Source organism: Leiobunum rupestre, chromosome 8 (genome assembly GCF_980474605.1).
Source record: "Leiobunum rupestre chromosome 8, qqLeiRupe1.1.hap1, whole genome shotgun sequence".
Classification (NCBI taxonomy): domain Eukaryota; kingdom Metazoa; phylum Arthropoda; class Arachnida; order Opiliones; family Sclerosomatidae; genus Leiobunum; species Leiobunum rupestre.
This window is the reverse complement of record NC_143391.1, coordinates 28,754,439-28,771,415: the sequence shown is the minus strand read 5'-3', so window position 1 is coordinate 28,771,415 and position 16,977 is coordinate 28,754,439. Positions and strand designations below refer to the sequence as shown.

Genomic DNA, 16,977 nt, shown 5'->3' with positions numbered 1-16,977 from the left:
CTTTCCAATTTGCATTAATCCTTGTGGAATTTAAATCCGAAATGCAACATGTTTGGGTGTGGACAATGAAATCTTCAGCTTTTATTTTTTATTTTTCAGTTATTTTTTTAACTTAATAATGAAAGTTTTTGTTTAAGTAATAAAGTTTAAGTTTTTTAAATTTAGTTTTCATAAAACAACCAAAATACATTTCGTATTATTATATATATAACGAAATTCCGCCGAAATGCACATGCAAAGGCACACATATTTGGCGTATTGTTTATGGGCTTGGCTTCTTTCACTAGCATTTCAAAGTAGGAATATTTATCAATATGAATGATAATACATTTTTTATTAAAACTTATTTTGTTATTTTATGAAAAGTTCAATCCAAAACATTATTTAATTTTTTAGTTTCAGTTTCTGCCCAGGGGCCTCAAAATCGATGTTACATTCCCGAAACTTTGCAAGGGGAATGGTACAGTAGAGAAGATGGTGAAAACACATATACAACAATAGAATCTGAGAGCATGAACATTAGAGGCCGTTGCCTTGCTATATTAGACACCAACAATGATAATTTTACATTGGTTTTCCAAAAAGAGTAATATTATATAATTTGTAACATCTTTTAAGACAAACATTTAACCTATTAATTATTTTATAGTTCTTGTTACCACTGCGTTCGATTATACCTAAGAACATTAAATGTTCTAGAAAAAATTGAAAGTAAATAAATTTGTCTGGAAATTTCAATTTTTACGTGGGACTCATGTACTTCATCCCTCTTTTAGCTGGATGTGTAAACTTAAATACATCTCAAGATACTCCAGATATTAAAACAGTTTGTCGTGGCTTAGATATCAACAACGAACTTATTACTTTATTTTGTAAGAGTCAAAAGTGAAATATGTCATTTTAAGTTGACTAATTAGCTTTTCAAATGATTTAGCACAAAATCCAACACCAAAGAATTGCCGTTCTAGTTTAGAAGGAGTTTGGAAGTTTGCATATCAGAATCGTTATAAATTCACGGGTGAATGCAAGCATCCAGAAGCCAATATTACATCTTGTCAAACACCAGGAACTCAATTCTTTATTCTAAACCAACAATTCAACCTCAATTATCGAAAATGCGATGGAATGGATGCTACCGAAGATGGAGGTTATATATATATCACTAGAAATTTTTTTGAATATAATTTAGTTAGCATCATGATTCCTTCTTACAGAGGTGCAATTTAAGTGTCTTGGTGATTGGTACATAGGAAAAAACCACTTCTTTGCTGTTGTAAATGCCAGAGAATCTCGTATTGATGAAAAATATAGATGTTTTGTAAGAATGAATATCAATATATTCTGTCAAATCTAAGCTAATTCCTTCCAAATTTACAGCTTGGAAATCGAGATGATGATTTCTTTTTAGCAGTATCAATAACTCCAGAGTGCAACACTCTAAAAACTCCCCAAGAAGGTCCTGAACGTTTAAGACTAGAGCCAGTAAAGACTGACATAGTTCCGCCTAAATGCAAACTCCCAGCTAATTTCACTGGACAATGGGTTAATACAGCGAATTTTGACGCTGAAGTTGTAATAAATGTTACGCATATTGTGGAACACTGGAAACCTGATCAAGGCAGAGAGAAACAAGAAGTTTATGTATGTCAAGAACGGAGAGATTCGAGATTCGTCTTAGCCCGTATGGGAATCAACGGATGGTAAAGAAAATTAATATTTTTCTAATTGTAATAAAAATTGTAATTCTATTATAAAAAAAATACAGCCAAAAAGATTACGTATGTTTTGAGTTTGTCCCAAGACATCAAAATATTATCCGATATAGAAGAGGTAACTATCCTATTTGCAGTGTATTTGTAAAACAAAAGGGTCAATAATGAACAATTGTTTGGAATTTAGGAAAAGCCATGATTACAGATGAGTTTTCAACAGTTTGCAATTGGGCTATGTTCCCTGGGAAAACTGAGTGGAGATATGACATGTTTATTAAAAAGAACCCGGTGGCAGTTAAATGTCCTGTTGCTGGCAAATTTAAGTTTGAACAGAAAGGGGACGTACTCTTCGAAACTAGAATTCGGGGTGGTGTCACGGACCGACCTCGTCCTAACGTATATTGCAAAGAAAATATCTCTGATTTCTCAGTTTGTGATAAAGATCAGAGAATAATTTACATTGATTCTGATTACTGCATATCGGTAAATTACGCCGGGCAACCAGTGGACATTTACAGTAGGAAAATTCCCCTTTTTTCTATGGCCAATAAATGTAATATTGTTTTTAAGTAATATTAATCTGTTTAATTGCAGGTGAACCTGACTACAAAATGCAATGTATAGGGTTTTGGAAAGAAAATCTCAAATCTTATTTAATTACTTACGACGAGGAAGATGCCTATTCAAAATATAGATGCTGGGTTTACCAAAGAGCTGATCTAAACAGGGTTTTAATGTCATTATCCGTGGGTGCATTTTGTTTCTTACAACAGGATGTGATCAGTTACGAATCCATTGATGGGGCCCAGGTTTCACTTGCTATGGTTGAGTACGAAAGAGAGAGTAGGTTATAAATTTATAATTTGTAAATTTCATTTATTATTATCTACAAATTAATGTATTAAAATTAAATTTTCTTAGATGACGATTGCCCAATGTATTTTGATGATGGGAGCAACCCATACAGAATTATTGTAGAGCAAGCGTTGCAACTTGGTGATTCGGCAACTTCCATTCAAATTAACTCTCTCCAATTTTTGATAGGATTATTAATTTTCTTTTTCTACTGATTGTGTAATATTGACTTAATTTAAAGGAACTAGCGAGTTATTTTTACATTGGGTTATATACAAAGGGTTGAATTTATAAGTGTTTGGTTGCCATAGACCCTTCCATCAACACCTTTAAAAGCCATCACCTGCAGTATGCAGCTGATGAACAGTAATTTCAATAGGTGGTTTTTTCGCCTGTTCTCGACAAAAAGTGTGCTCTTTTTACCCTAAATCATTTTATTCGCCTGAGAATTTCTCCGCCCAATAAGCTCTTCGCTTTTTCTGGAGTATTAGGGCTACTCTTTTTACTATTTTGGAAAAGGAGGTGTAAAAAGAGTAAATTGGTTTTTTACACAAGCACATAATTTATGAGATGGAGTAATTCTCAGCCCCGGAACAGGCGAATAAAACGTTTTAGGGTAAAAAGAGTTCACTTTTAATCCAAAAATAAACCACCTAAATTTTGGAAAAACGTTTTTACTCAGACTCGAACTATTCACCACCACAGAATCGAAGTAAAATGACGTCATAGCGTTTCTCTTCTTACCCTATTCTGAAATCCGGAAACAAGCAAAAAGAAATCACCTAACATTTCCCTATAAAATTTTATAATCATTGATGGAATGGTCTATATATGCACCAATTAATTTAATATTTACTTTTATATAAAATATACAAATTACTCCTTGCCTTTGAAAAAACTGTCGGATTATATTTAAATTTGTGGAATTGACAAGAGGAGAATCTCGTAACATTCCGTCCATTAGTTCATCTCATATTTTGTATATACATTATATACTATATTTTTATATTTTATCCAAGGACATTTTCATTAGAATCTTTTACACTTCTCACAATGTATATTTGTTGTTAACGTTGCATGAACTGGGTTTTTTTTTATCAGTAAAGAACAGAGTTGTTGAACTAAAGTAGTTTAATCAATTTGACCTAACAAGTTAGCGTTTTCCTCAAGTGATTTAATCTTATCTTTGTAAAAAATGCTTAAGAGATTTTTGCAGGCTCATAGTCTATGCTTATAAAGCGGGTTCAGACAAAAGTTTAACTTAGTGTGGAACGATATTGCTAAAAATTGTTCCCTTATTTGGAACTTCAAAATTGAGGTAAGTTATTGTGGTAATAAAATATTATTTTTTAATCTAAGCAAATAGGAAATAAAATTAAACAAGATTATAGTAGAGTCAGTCACTAAAGCTACTTTCTTGAAACCAGGTTTCATGGCTAGTTCAAAATTTTCGTTAGTCAAAACTGGCATTCAAACTAACTTAAACTCAAAAAAACAAAGTCTCATGACTGTCGCTTTAGTTATTAATTTAAAACCTAAAATTTTAAATAAAAATTTCAAATGAAAAGAATTTAAAACTTCATCTCCAACAATGAGTTGATAAACTCTAGTTTGAAGATAAGGCACGATAGTTTCTAAATTCTCCGGTTTTACTTACTGTTTATCATAACCACTTAAAGAAAAATCTAATTTAGCAACTATCAGAAATCAATTATGATAAAAACATGAGAGTTTGATAACAAAAATAGCAGTAAAATTAAAGGCTTATTTAATTTTTGTAAATTGGGATTTTCCAGAATGTCAAAAAGGCCACCAAGGCGGCAAATTTTGCTGCCTTGGTGGTGGCCGCAATTGCCTTATCATTATTCAATGCAACAAATGCTACAAGTCTAGAATCATGTCAAGTACCAAAAACAGAACAGCAAATGACACAAAATGGAATGGTAACATTGGTGGCTCTCTTCAAATCTTCAGATAAATTAAGCCAGCAACAATTTGTAAAGTATGCGTTAAAAGCAGACTGGTAACAAATAACAATAAAAATTAATATGTGAAACTGTTACAGGTTAGAATCAACGCTTGAATATTTTAAAAACATAGGAATGGTGAACATTAGTTTTGTGTCAGTCGTTGAATGAGACAAGGAGGAAGATATAAGAAAATTTAAATCACTGTCTAGTTTAAATATATACGAAGATGTTGGAAAAAATATATTCTCTACTTTTGGTGGAAAAGTCAATGACGTATTCATTTTTGACACGTAAGAATTTATGAAATTTGTGTCTATGCTTCTGAACAAAGAGTTAAATATTTTTATTTTGAATAGATGTGGGCGACTAACATACAAAATTCCTTTTCCTCTGAGTATAATTCAAAATAGGCAAAGAATGGTTCAATCTGCCATTGCAGCAACTTACACAACTGAAATGTGTGGCCTACCATGCAAAAGCACTCCAGTTGGCAACAACAGCAAATGCAAAACCGAAAATAGGAAACAGCAAGGAAAAAATATATCCCTAGTAAGAATTTTAATTTAATAATTTAAAATTACAAATTAACAAAATATCTTATAGAAGGTTGATGAAAGTACTAAGCAAAAGCAAGAACCATCAGGCTTTACCGGAACATTTTGGAAAGTATGGTCGTATGTTAAGAATATTTTTAACCCAACAAACTCCAAGGAATCAGATAGTGAAGAAGAAGAAAAGGAAAATGAATGCAAAGATGTTCAATGTGAAAATTGGCCACAAAGAAGAGTAGAAATGGCAAAAATTTGATGCAATAATCCAGATTATGCTCAAGAAAACAAAAGAAAATGATACTATTTCACTAAGAATGAAAGATGCAGTAAGATAGCCATAACTATAAGTTGTTGCGAAAAAGAGACTGAACCCAAAAAACCCACATGCCTTAAGGAAACACCAAATGAAAATGATGAACATAAGGAAAGACTCTGATTACCAAGTCCCAAAGGTCATTCAAGGAAAGCAATCAAATGATTGTGAAAATCTGCTATTTCCGAAAATACACCATGATCAAACTCTTGAGAAGAGAAAGTTGACTGAAAAAAATGAGAGGTGAGGGAACCTGGCAATCAGGATAATTGATTGTGATCATGAGAACCTTCTCGAATACTCAAAGGAAAATGATCTAAGAGTTCATCTTGAACATCCCAGTCATGTAGAGAAAAGTGAAAATGAAACGGATGACAGTGAAGAAAGATATCAACATAAAATATAATCAGAAATATAAATTAAGTTGCGCCAGTGATACAGTCTAATGAAACCCCAATGGGAATTAGTTTGTTGATGTTTTTGCAACTTTCATGTATTTACGTTACAAATAATAATAAAACTTGTTTAAATAATTGTATTCAAAACATGAATTAATAGGTCATTTTTTATTATATTTATATACACAAAATTGTGAAAGCTAAACTCCTCCAATCATCAGGCAAGTTTTATTTAAAAAAAGGATAGAAGCCTTATTAAACCTCTTCAAAATCGTGGGTAGTTTTAATTTTTAAAGCAATTTGTGAGAATTGTAGGATTTATCAGCATTGACGTTATGTCTATATCTGTTTTTTTAGCAATTTTTGAAACACACAATTTTTTCTAAAAAGGGCAGTTTGAAGTTTCAATGGAGATTGAAAAGGTTTTCTATAACAAAAGGACACTGTGAGTATAAAAACGTTTAAACTACCTTATGAGTAAAACTCAACTTTCCAAATTTTATAAAGATAATCTATATGTTTTTTCAAATAAAATTTTTAAAATAACAGGAAAGAAATTTTGTTTCGTTTAAAACAAAAAATGTTTCAGAATCAACAAAAACTAAGAGAACAGACTGCCTCCTTTTGCCATAGAGCTTGGAGAAAATTAACTGCTCTTATTTTTTATATCTATTTCGTTTTTTAAACTGCATTGCCTTTGGTCATACATAGGGACATAATTAATTTAATCATCTCTCTTCTAGCGTCACTGTTTCTTGTGGGCATAGATTTAGCTCTTGAAATGTTTTGTCAGGATCAAGGGCTGACAACTTTATAAAACAAAAATAAAACGTCTTAGATTTAAAAATAAATATTAAAAACTTAAAACCAAGTATTCCAAGCGGTAAATTAGGTGCAATATTATAAAAACTAGTTTTGTGCTAAAATGTTGTAGATGAAAAACCCAAAAAAAAAAGATAGTGGTAAGTACAAAGTTGACAACCCAGTCAAAAAGCAAAGTTAGTGGAAATTGCATTTGACTGAGTTTTGTCAGCAAAGATTTGGCTCCAACATCCGCAAAAAAATAAGACAGATACAGAGGGTGAAGAGAAAATAAGCAATATATAGATATATACTACTCACATCTTTTCTGGGCCAACCACCCAAAACCTTGAAATCTGTTTTTGGAAATCCTTTAGATGCCAAATAGAGTAGTAGTACGTTCAATGAATCTGACGCAAGAAACCTTCTAACAAGCGTTTCTCCAGAAGGCAGACGGATGCGAATTTGAGTTATTGGTTTTAGGCTATTTTCCAGAGGTTCTTCGGGCAGTTGTTCAGCAAGAGATAGTCGAATAGCCTAGAAGAAATTTGATATCAAAGTAAAATAGAACTTTAAATACAAAAATTGGGGCAAATTTTGGGGAACATACTTCTTTGATAGCTTCATTTTGCTGTTTTACTTGTTCCTCTTGCTCTTTTATCGCTTTTTCGGCGGACACTCTCATTTCTTGAAGCTCTTTTTTCTGCTGTTTAGCCTGTTCCTTAAGTTTATCAGCTTCTAAAGAGGCAGCGTAAGCCGCGTCTTGCTCTCGTTTCACTGTTTCTCTGGCTTCCCTCTCATCCTAAAAATTACATATTGTACCTACTGGAAATTAAATTGGTAAAGAACTGAAATAACTACCTCCTCTCTCATTTCAGTCGCTAAGCCACTACTAAACACTTCCACACTGTGTAAAAGACGTGTCATTAACTCATCTAGACCAACGTTACCTAAGCAATTTGGTAATACATTCAGTATATATTTACATCCATTTTATATTCCAATTTCGTCATCTAAGAGCAAAATCCACGTAACTATATACTAAAATCTTACAGAGATACGTGGATTTTGCTCTCAGCCGACGGTTTAATAAATTAAGCTTTTTACCAGGAATAACAGTGATCACTTCTGTGGTGGATCGAACTCGTCCAATAACCATTAGAGCAGGTAGATTATCTACTGCGATATTTCTAATTGCAGATGATGCAGCAATTCCTAAATGTTGAGTAACGCTGGAGAAAAATCTACGATAGGGATGAAATTAATGTTCGCCAAAAGGTTGGGGAATGAGATTAGTAATCTTGCCTGCTTTTGTTTGACTCAAAAGTGAGATCCCATGCCCAAGTGAGAAAATTTAGGGCTAAGAAAGTGACAATTGACTCCGAACAAAGTAACTGCGTGCAGAAGACATTCGTCAAGACACTAGCGTCGTGATGCAGGTATATTAAAAGTGGTTTTCTCTGAATCAACAGAAGAAGAATTATACAACTGATAAAATTTTGTAAAAACAAAATAGATTACATCTTTCGCAGGTTTATGACAAGATGACTGAAGTGCTTCGGCGAGAGTTCCATGGAAAAATGCAGGATGGCACATGCCATACCGGTTTTCAAACTCTCCACTAAAATGTTCAACAGCGGCTGCCTCATCAGTACTATTATCAGGCATGAGAGGCTGCATTCTTTTGGGAGGCTCTCTAGGAAACAGATCATCTACTACGAAACAGTCAGGAGCATCTTCAAATTCTTCACCGCTACTTCCGCTAATATCTACAATAGGATGCTACAAAGTGGGGAAAATATAATGTAGTCAACAATTTCAACATTTTTCCAAGTATTTACGTACTTTCTTACTGGTACTACAGCCAGATTGGTTGCTGTCGTCTCTTAATGTAAATCTATGAACTGGGTAATCTAATTGAATAGCTGCTAAAAGCATCTAAAAAAGTAAAAATTTTAACTTTAACCAGTTAAAAAAAAATAACCAACATAAAAGCAGATAATTACACATTCATCTTGAGCTAAATGGGGCCAACCAGTCCAACGTTGGTGTCGCACTGGTATATCTGTCACAGCGTAAACATCTTGCTTCGCCTCTCTGACACTTTTGGAACCAGGAAATTTAAGGCTAATTTCGCGATGATTTGTCTCATCATTTATGAGGAAACCAAACATTGTACTTAAACTAGCTGTAATGTCCATCCTATCGAGAAAAAAAAATTCAAAGTGGCAATACGCAAAAAAAATTAATAAGATATTTAAGAAACTAAACTGTTCATCATCAGAGTTGGACACATTTTCTTTCGGAACACATAAATTTAAATTAGTTCTAAGAGTTAAACCTAATGTGGATAAAACAGTCTGAAAAATATAAATTGTAAATTAATATTTAATGATATGGGAATAAACAATATAATTCTTTGAAGACCTCATCAGTAATATGATTTCTTTGAAATCCTTTTAACTCTTGCCTACATGGTGGAACTCCTAGCTCTTGAAATAGTGCATTTTTCAGGCTCGCTTTTAGAGATACATTAATTAGTTTTCATACTATGCAGTTCAAAAAAGATAATGATGATATACATATTGTTTCATTCTCCGGCACTTCTATAGGAATCACTTTATCTTTGTATTTTACAGAGAAATTAAGTATTCCCTTATTTCTGACTGAAAATGAGTTGGAAGTAGTCGGAGCAGTGGCATCCGCAACATATTTGGAGCTAGATGATTGGTGAGGAAAAGACGAAGAAGATGAAGTCTTCTTGTTGCTCTCCATTAGGGAGAACAAAGAGTTTGATGACATAGGTGGTTCAGTCTGGATTAGGGGGACAAAGGCTGCACCCGTCTCATCATCCATGGTAACCTCCTCTATGGAAGGCCTTCGATAAGAGTCATCTTTAGACGTCTCAGAAGGCAGTGTTTGAGTTTCTTGAGGCATAACATTATTTATAGCTTCCTATAAGAAAGAAACGATTGCTAGGGTAAATAATACTTGTCCATGTAATAAATTCCCACCAGTAGATTCCAATTTGTGGCATCCAAGTACATAATACATTCCGCTATATCGTCAACACCAGTACAAGACTGAGGAAAAAAGGACAATATTAGCGAACCAAATTTGAGATATAGAAAATGGTGTAAAAATATTACGACTTAAATTAATTTTAAAATTACCTTAGCTTCAATCAACTTTTAAAATAAACCCTATATTTACCCATGTCCCTTACTTGACAATGCATTCTCTTATGTTTCCAATGCCATCAGTACACAATGGAAAACGCTAAGCCTAAATTACAGAAATTCAAACTTACTTGAAAATCTAACAATATCTGATCCCTGTTTTCTTCCATCTTCATTAACAAATTGCAAAAATAGTTAAATATGGTTTCATAAAAACTACGTATTCGCTAAGAAGATAATGCTAAAACGCATGGTAACTCCTTGGAAATAAAAAAACCAGCGACCGTCAAAACTGCAGTTTCGGGGGTTAATGACGTCATGGAAATCACGCAATCTCGTCTACAATTTTATCCCTTCCAATATGAAATCAGCCCCCTACATAATAAAATCAATATTTTTCTCGAAATTAAAAAAGAAACATTTTTTAATACCACATCAACAATTTTTAACATTTACGAGAATATCAAAAGCTCCCGCAATTGAATTAATTAAATCAATGATAGGGAAATTAAAATCAGGTACTTGGGAACTTAATATTCCAAAACCTTTGAAAAGAAACTGATAAAAAATACTTTCACAAACTTTTTATCTCAAAAATACCACTTCATCATCAACAGCTTTATATTTTTAAATATACTTTTTAAAAGGCGTTTAATCAAATTTTTCCTAAAATTTATCTTGTTATTTTTAAATTTTCTTATGGCACTTGTTACTTTCTAGCCTGGACTAAAGTTAGAAGTGAAAATTTTCCCAAAATTATGTTTAAACATTTCACTTTTAGTTAAAGGCAGTAAAAAATAAAAAAGAGTATTTTTAAACTTAAGTTCTTTGAGTATCAAAATTAACTTAAGAAAAGGCATCTGGGTAAAAGTAAAGACACCACAAAAAAAATCATATAAATGGTAAAAGTCGAGTAGCAATGATAAAAAATAAGAGCATATTTCTGGTACAATATAATCCTCATATGAAACAAAATTGAGACACAAATTGGTGGCTATGATTAAAAAAAATTACAGAATTAAACCTGGAATATTTTGTGATATGCAGCTAATGTTTTCAAATCACACCGTTACATGCAGTTTAAAAGCTTTTAACAGATCAAGTGTAAGTTTTCTCAAGCTAGTCACCCATATTAAAAACATTAAAGTTAAGTGTCTACCTTAAGTCAACTAATCTAAAGTGTCTCTAGTTGATAATGAACATGTTGATAATCCTATAATGAAAAGAGATAACTAATTTGTAAATTCATTCGGTAATTTCAAAACATACTTGTTCTTTCAAAAATAAAATAGATCTTGAGATAAAAAGTTTCCTAGTTCCAGGGTCAAATCTCCAAAGATGAATAGCATTTCCTGAAATTAATTTTTAGGTTATCAGGTTTTGGAATTATTTAGGAAAAAATAAAATTCAAAGAACAGCTATTTAAACCTGGCTTAGCTCCGATATAATTTCCCTTTTCATCTGCTAAAAAGAACTGATCATTTTCAAAGCTAATTTGCTCAATATTTCTTGTATTGATCATGATATCTTCAGTTAGTGGCAAATACATAGCGCAGCCCCTGGGTTTCCAGTCTTCTGTGTGATAGACACATGAATTGTGTCTTATGGATAAAAATGTTCTGGCTGTAATAAAAAAATTATCAATGGCACTTTGGAAAATAAAAAATATTATTAATTAACACAAAGCGTACTTGGAGGATAGCCCCGTGTATCAGAATACACCATGGTTGTGACCTTTCCAGTGTAAGATTCTTCATAATCTTCTGTTCTTCTCCTTTTTATATTTGGATGGTTTGCGAAACCACTGGCAAACTGATCCCCATTAGAAGAAATACTTGGAATGCCGAAATTTATCTTCTCTGTATCAATTAAGCAAAACCATTATCAAGTAAGATAAGTAAACCAACAACGAAAATTCCAAATGGTAAAAAAACTAAGCCTAAATGTCAAAGTTTTAAGTTCTTTGAATTAAGACTTGTCCTTTGACACAAACCAGTGGAACCACTCACCTAAATTCTCAATGCTCATGGCAATAAAACAAAACAATACTAAGAGCCCAGAGGCTGTAATCTAATTAGAAATATTTAAAATTTTCATTTATATGAATAACCAAAAATTAAAAATATACACTGTTACACCAAAGATTATTTAAAATGTTTGCGGCGAAAAGAGAATTTAAGAGATGGCCAACTATCACGTGTCCCGGAGAACACTTCAAAACCATGGATGAAGGATTTATTAGATTATTAAATAAATCCTTCATCCATGGTTTTGAAGTGAATAAATTTTATTTTCGAATAGACGCTTCAATAAAACATCTTCAAAGAAATTACCAAGAAGAATTATTTCCGAGAGCAAGGACCTGCAAGCCACTTTAGTTTAGTTTATATAGTGCTTGTTAAAATAATGAAAACTTTCCACCTGTACGGTATGCAACAAGTTAGTGTTCCCTTTTAACCAAGTAGCTTTTTTTTGTCATTTTAAGGCTAAGAAAAACACGAAGTTGTTTACAGGACCTCTGGTGAAAAGTTTCAATTATTTCAACAAGCACTATATAAACAGTAACTTTCAGATCCTGGCTTACCAAAATATTACTTCTTGGCAATTTCCTTGAAGGAAGTTTTATCTAAGCCCCTATTGGAAATATTGCGTTTTCCATTTGACTCCCCAAGATTCGCTTCGAATACGCGTCTCTAGCTGATGTAATCCCATTTCTTTCTTAATCGCAGTGAGACCATCGATAGATCTAAAAAAAATTCCGAGTGGACCGGGCACGATGGAACACGCAAAAATATTGCCCCGAGCAGGGCCGTAGCTTGAGAAAATGGCGCTAGGGGCAAGCTGCTATTTTGGCACCCCCTATACCCCCCCAATTTTGGTGCCCCTATACCCTATCGCGCGCACGGTGCCCGGGGCGGCCGCCCCGGCCACCCAGCCCTTGCTACGGCGCTGGCCGCGAGAGCGATCTTGGTCCTTTGATATGACCATAGATATATGAAATGTATATAAAGGTCTAGATAAATTTCGGGGCGTCTAAGCCTAACATAAAATACGGAATTGACACCTAGCAGACACCGAGGAAGGCACATGACCAAGAGCGCGAGCTCTCTTAGCATTTTAGTACTAAGTGCTTGACCTTTCCGCAGGCCGTAGTCTTTAGACACCATCTGTTGGTGACTTTTAGTATCATTTTTAAGCAGGAGACAATGGCGATAGCACGAGCTTTCTTACCGATAGATAGCGCCTTATAAGGATGGCCTGCAGAAATTACGCGTTTCTGCTAGCTGTCACCTCCGTATTCACTCCCTTTGAAATATTTTATCTAGACCTTTATATACGTTTCCTATAGCTATGGATATGACTGTCGAAATCAGCATATCTTATTCGAGCTATATCAGAGTGCTCTGGAGCAATAAACGGAACACGTGAAAATTAATCGGGGCAGATCTGAGCACGCAAAGGTGGCCTGCAAACAGTCTTGGAAATAAGGAATTTTTTAAAACTAGTCCGCAGGATTAGTGACCCCTAATGTCTACAAAAATAAACTGGTCCTTAGGACCAGTGACCCTTACCATGATTTTTTTTCTATTTGTCCCATTGTAAATTATTTTTTATGAAATGTGAAATGTGGATAGGTCTAGACTCTAGGAACCATATAAATGTTTATAATTCAAGAAGGCGCGAATCGTGAATCGCGCCGCGTGGTGTTTTACCAGAAATACATGTATTTCTGGTGGTTTTACTTCATTATTCATTGTAACTTAATACCACTACTAAAGTTGTAGGTTAAAATAAAAACTTCGTTATAATTTAACTACGCATATAGCACTGCTAACCTAACTATTAATTATTGTTACCACTACTAAAGGTTGCTGGTAACTTCGTAAGCCCTTCATCTCTTGTGTGACGTTTATTGTGTTTGAAAGAAAAAAGTCGGAGTAGAAATTGGAAGAAAGCTTAAATTTTTAAACTGATCCCGCCTCAATGCCCATAAAACAAGTTGGCAAGCCAAAATATACCTCTCCTCGGAAGAATGGTCCCTAGTGGTATTAATTTCTCGACACGACCCCCAAAGATATCTCCGCAATTCAGAGTTATTTACGAAAAACGTATTCTCGGTTCAAACCCTGCCCGGTATAAAATTTTAATTTTAATAATTGAGACGAAACAATCGAGTTTAATTTATTCAGAATATTATTAATTAAGTAGTTACAACAGCGAGTTAGACTTACTAAAACAATGCACAATTGAATTTAACCCTTTTTACAGTACATGTTTATCAGTTGAATATAATACTAAGCAAATTTTAATGAAAGAAATATCTACAGATGGTAATTGTATTTTTCTCGCTTACGAAATACTTGCCGCATCTTTAACGCTCATTTTATTTCAACACTCGTAGACTTCCAGTTGACGTTGTGACACATACCGCATGAAAATGACCAATGCCGTCCAATTTCCAATATCATATAATGACTCGCACACCCAGGAAATCATTGACTGCGTTAGAAATCGTAGATATCCAAATATCCACACCAAATATATTTAGAAGAAGCAAAAACCTTACCATCAACAAAGCACAGAGAGCCACTTGACTAACCGCCAGCTCTTAAAGCAATAAACGTTAAATTATCGTCTTTGAATTAACACAACTATATATAGGTCGTTAATAATAACCGTAAATAAATAACAAAAAACTAACAAAGTGGACCACCCACAGGGTCTACCCTTTAACCCTCTTATCTCGGCTGACTCCGCTAAAACAAGATTTAACCTTTAAAATTTCATTCGTAAAAAAACCAGATTAGGCCTTCATAAATTCATTAATAAAAAAAGACTTTATTACCTATTATGCTTACGATGCGTGTCTTAATTTCAGTGAACCTAAGCAGCTATCGGTGGTTCTGTGGTAGAGCGCTCGACTGCCAAGCCGAATGGTCTGGGTTCGAAACCTGGGTGGCGCATTTGTTTTTAATCAAAAGAGAAACGCTAAATTAGAATTTCTTCGATGCAATAATTTCAATTTCAATTCTATTTCAATTAAACCAAAATTTCGTACTCTATTAAATACGCTTCCGATAAAGCTGAAGGTCTAATTTTCAATAAGGCGTAACTAGTGTCGGTGGTTCGGTGGTAGAACGTCCGCCTGTCAATCAGGAGGTCTCGGGTTCAAATCCCGCCCGATGCGATCGCAAATTGATACTAAGACGAATACCGTGTACAACTGGTGGAAACCCTGCCATTGGACGTTGAGAGGTAGCATTACACTCAGCACTCGGTCCGTCCCAAAGTCATTAAGAAGAAGTTGGAGAGAAAACGCCCATACAAACACAACAGACTCAACATCCACAACAATCATAACACAAACTCAACACCCACAACTGTCACAACACGACAACATTCACAATTAACAATAACGAAATATACGATGAACGTTGACGAAAAAAGACCAACCAGACCAAACCGAACCGCAAATCAATCCGTTAACGCTCACCGTCACACGGTGGTTTTGCCAACCTTTCGAGGAACTGCGAACGCAAAAATTTCGAGAAACTGCGTACGCCCCGAAAATGCGAACGTGTGCGCAGGCCTGACAGACAGACACGGTGATTGTATAACCCCTCCTAGGTAATTACGCGATCTATAGCTTTTTCCTCGCGTGCAGATTTTGTCTCAAAATAATAATACGAGGGTATATCTTTTATCCAATATGTCAGCTTTATTTATTAATAAATCCAAGCTACCCAGAACGTGTGTCCAAATAAATACCTGAAGGAATCTAAATCTATTAACGGCCAAAGTACCGAGCCACAATTGTCTCCAGCCCATTTACTTATTTTCTGGTCTTCGACGTCGTCGGCTCTTTTTCTTTTCTGAAAAATACATCGCGTAGTTTTCACTAGGCTTCATACGCACCAAGCTAAAGTAATTGATACGCACGCTCGCGTTTGCATCAATACAGCTACGCTCACACGTAAACGGTAGAAAACGGCTTGAATCGGTTTAAAACGATCTAGCCTGGTTCACAACTCCTTCTATGAGATTTCTATGGTGTTAATAGTGGCTACCATGACAGTTACCGTTTTTTTTATCAATAGGCAAATTTCAATGGTGACGTCGCAGGGTTTCGGACGACAACACTCTATTGATAAAAAACGGTAACTGTCATGGCAGCCACTATTAACACTACAGCTGTGACGTTACAAGTTTTTAAAATCGTATCAGACGACAACACTCTATTGCGTGAAAGATCACTCTTTTTTGAGTGTATTTTCCACTCTTTCGTCACTCTCGAGTAGTCAAGGTCACGGCGTTCACTCTTTATTTTTTCTAGACTATAAGGCGGGAAATTTGAATGTTGTACTTACAATTAAAATTTTTTCTGACTTAAATGTGGTTTTCCAAACTAATTTTACCAGTAGCATCTTCAACATTAAAGTTCATAATTTTTTTTAACCGAATATTGAATGTAATGTATTTTGCGTATGCGTAAATGCTAGAATGTAGAAGATAGTACCAAAATTTGCAGCCAAATATGAGATTCAATGGCAAGAAATTAGTTCTTGTCAATGGTACTAGTTAGTGGGGTATCAAAAATGGTTTTAATGGGCAACGTGTCACTGCCTTGGGTAGAGGTTCTTTGCGAAGTCTTAGCAAGAAATTTATTTAGTAAATTTTAATATGCATCTTTTTGATTGAACGAAAATAGGTTAAAATATTAAGAGCAGATACCTTTAGGCTTTATTTAGGATTATCAACTGATTTTGTAGAAGTATTTTTCTAAGAATTTCAAGGAACATTCTTACATAAATAAGGCCTCAATACCATAATTATGCACCAATCATTCTTCTCCTTTAGTAAAACTAATACAAGGGTGCACTCCTAGGCAAATGACACCACAATTAGCATCACTAGCTTATTAAAACACCGATTTTTCCTAACTTTGTATAAGTTTTTTGCTTTCTTTTATGACCTTTCTTTAACTCACCATACCACATTTATCTTTCTTTTTATTTAGTTCTATTTTTTTAACCTGTAACTACGTTCATTATAGCACACTGTACAGCCGCACATAAGCCAATTTCTTGATTATTAAATAAATATTACTCTGTAACCTGATGGGGTGAGAGGCCTCCAATGGCTCACACACCATGCACACACGCATGGAATTGTGTTAAAAAATTAATTTAAATACAAA

The 16,977-nt window shown here is 34.1% G+C and overlaps 4 protein-coding genes across 5 annotated transcripts; 2 read left to right on the top strand and 2 right to left on the bottom strand.

Moving 5' to 3' along the window:
• The first annotated feature begins 48 nt into the window (after positions 1 to 48).
• On the top strand, positions 49 to 3,682 carry udt (protein undicht). The gene is made up of 11 exons (XM_090156992.1): positions 49 to 296; positions 397 to 586; positions 650 to 711; positions 777 to 872; positions 935 to 1,147; positions 1,215 to 1,318; positions 1,378 to 1,700; positions 1,766 to 1,830; positions 1,900 to 2,229; positions 2,307 to 2,555; positions 2,634 to 3,682. The coding sequence occupies exons 1-11, from the start codon at positions 227 to 229 to the stop codon at positions 2,780 to 2,782; spliced, it is 1,851 nt and encodes a 616-aa protein (XP_090013118.1). The 5' UTR covers positions 49 to 226; the 3' UTR covers positions 2,783 to 3,682.
• Positions 3,683 to 3,783: 101 nt separating this feature from the next.
• Positions 3,784 to 5,952, top strand: LOC149933033 (uncharacterized). The gene is made up of 5 exons (XM_090156993.1): positions 3,784 to 3,885; positions 4,364 to 4,569; positions 4,633 to 4,827; positions 4,894 to 5,086; positions 5,141 to 5,952. The coding sequence occupies exons 4-5, from the start codon at positions 4,955 to 4,957 to the stop codon at positions 5,342 to 5,344; spliced, it is 336 nt and encodes a 111-aa protein (XP_090013119.1). The 5' UTR covers positions 3,784 to 3,885; positions 4,364 to 4,569; positions 4,633 to 4,827; positions 4,894 to 4,954; the 3' UTR covers positions 5,345 to 5,952.
• A 36-nt stretch (positions 5,953 to 5,988) lies between these two features.
• casp (Fas associated factor casp) lies at positions 5,989 to 10,089 on the bottom strand. Of its 2 annotated transcripts, none has more exons than XM_090156990.1 (14): positions 9,911 to 10,089; positions 9,615 to 9,683; positions 9,183 to 9,555; positions 9,028 to 9,119; positions 8,872 to 8,960; positions 8,607 to 8,802; positions 8,446 to 8,538; positions 8,122 to 8,382; positions 7,906 to 8,060; positions 7,708 to 7,844; positions 7,462 to 7,550; positions 7,211 to 7,402; positions 6,922 to 7,137; positions 5,989 to 6,608 (listed from the first exon to the last, which is right to left on the bottom strand). In XM_090156990.1, exons 1-14 carry the CDS (start codon positions 9,953 to 9,955, stop codon positions 6,528 to 6,530), a joined length of 2,088 nt encoding a protein of 695 aa, XP_090013116.1. In that variant the 5' UTR covers positions 9,956 to 10,089; the 3' UTR covers positions 5,989 to 6,527. The 2 variants fall into 2 exon arrangements, with proteins under 2 accessions (XP_090013116.1, XP_090013117.1); XM_090156991.1 differs by lacking the exon at positions 9,911 to 10,089 and adding an exon at positions 9,814 to 9,854.
• A 129-nt stretch (positions 10,090 to 10,218) lies between these two features.
• LOC149933031 (uncharacterized) lies at positions 10,219 to 11,947 on the bottom strand. Its single transcript, XM_090155999.1, has 5 exons — positions 11,789 to 11,947; positions 11,471 to 11,638; positions 11,208 to 11,402; positions 11,049 to 11,131; positions 10,219 to 10,992 (listed from the first exon to the last, which is right to left on the bottom strand). Exons 1-5 carry the CDS (start codon positions 11,805 to 11,807, stop codon positions 10,954 to 10,956), a joined length of 504 nt encoding a protein of 167 aa, XP_090012125.1. The 5' UTR covers positions 11,808 to 11,947; the 3' UTR covers positions 10,219 to 10,953.
• Positions 11,948 to 16,977: the final 5,030 nt, after the last annotated feature.

What these genes read in the sequence shown, in the direction of transcription:
- LOC149933033 (XM_090156993.1), top strand. Translation starts at nt 4,955, where the DNA reads ATGGTTCAATCTGCCATTGCAGCAACTTACACAACTGAAATGTGTGGC. An exon ending in AAGGAAAAAATATATCCCTA is followed by an intron (nt 5,087 to 5,140) that starts GTAAGAATTTTA and finishes AATATCTTATAG; the next exon opens with AAGGTTGATGAAAGTACTAA.
- udt (XM_090156992.1), top strand. Translation starts at nt 227, where the DNA reads ATGCACATGCAAAGGCACACATATTTGGCGTATTGTTTATGGGCTTGG. An exon ending in ATGAAAAATATAGATGTTTT is followed by an intron (nt 1,319 to 1,377) that starts GTAAGAATGAAT and finishes CCAAATTTACAG; the next exon opens with CTTGGAAATCGAGATGATGA. An exon ending in GCAACCAGTGGACATTTACA is followed by an intron (nt 2,230 to 2,306) that starts GTAGGAAAATTC and finishes GTTTAATTGCAG; the next exon opens with GTGAACCTGACTACAAAATG.
- casp (XM_090156990.1), bottom strand. Translation starts at nt 9,955, where the DNA reads ATGAAGATGGAAGAAAACAGGGATCAGATATTGTTAGATTTTCAA. An exon ending in CGACTGAAATGAGAGAGGAG is followed by an intron (nt 7,403 to 7,461) that starts GTAGTTATTTCA and finishes TGTAATTTTTAG; the next exon opens with GATGAGAGGGAAGCCAGAGA. An exon ending in AAAATGAAGCTATCAAAGAA is followed by an intron (nt 7,138 to 7,210) that starts GTATGTTCCCCA and finishes AATTTCTTCTAG; the next exon opens with GCTATTCGACTATCTCTTGC.
- LOC149933031 (XM_090155999.1), bottom strand. An exon ending in TACACGGGGCTATCCTCCAA is followed by an intron (nt 11,403 to 11,470) that starts GTACGCTTTGTG and finishes TTTTTATTACAG; the next exon opens with CCAGAACATTTTTATCCATA. An exon ending in TTATATCGGAGCTAAGCCAG is followed by an intron (nt 11,132 to 11,207) that starts GTTTAAATAGCT and finishes AATTAATTTCAG; the next exon opens with GAAATGCTATTCATCTTTGG.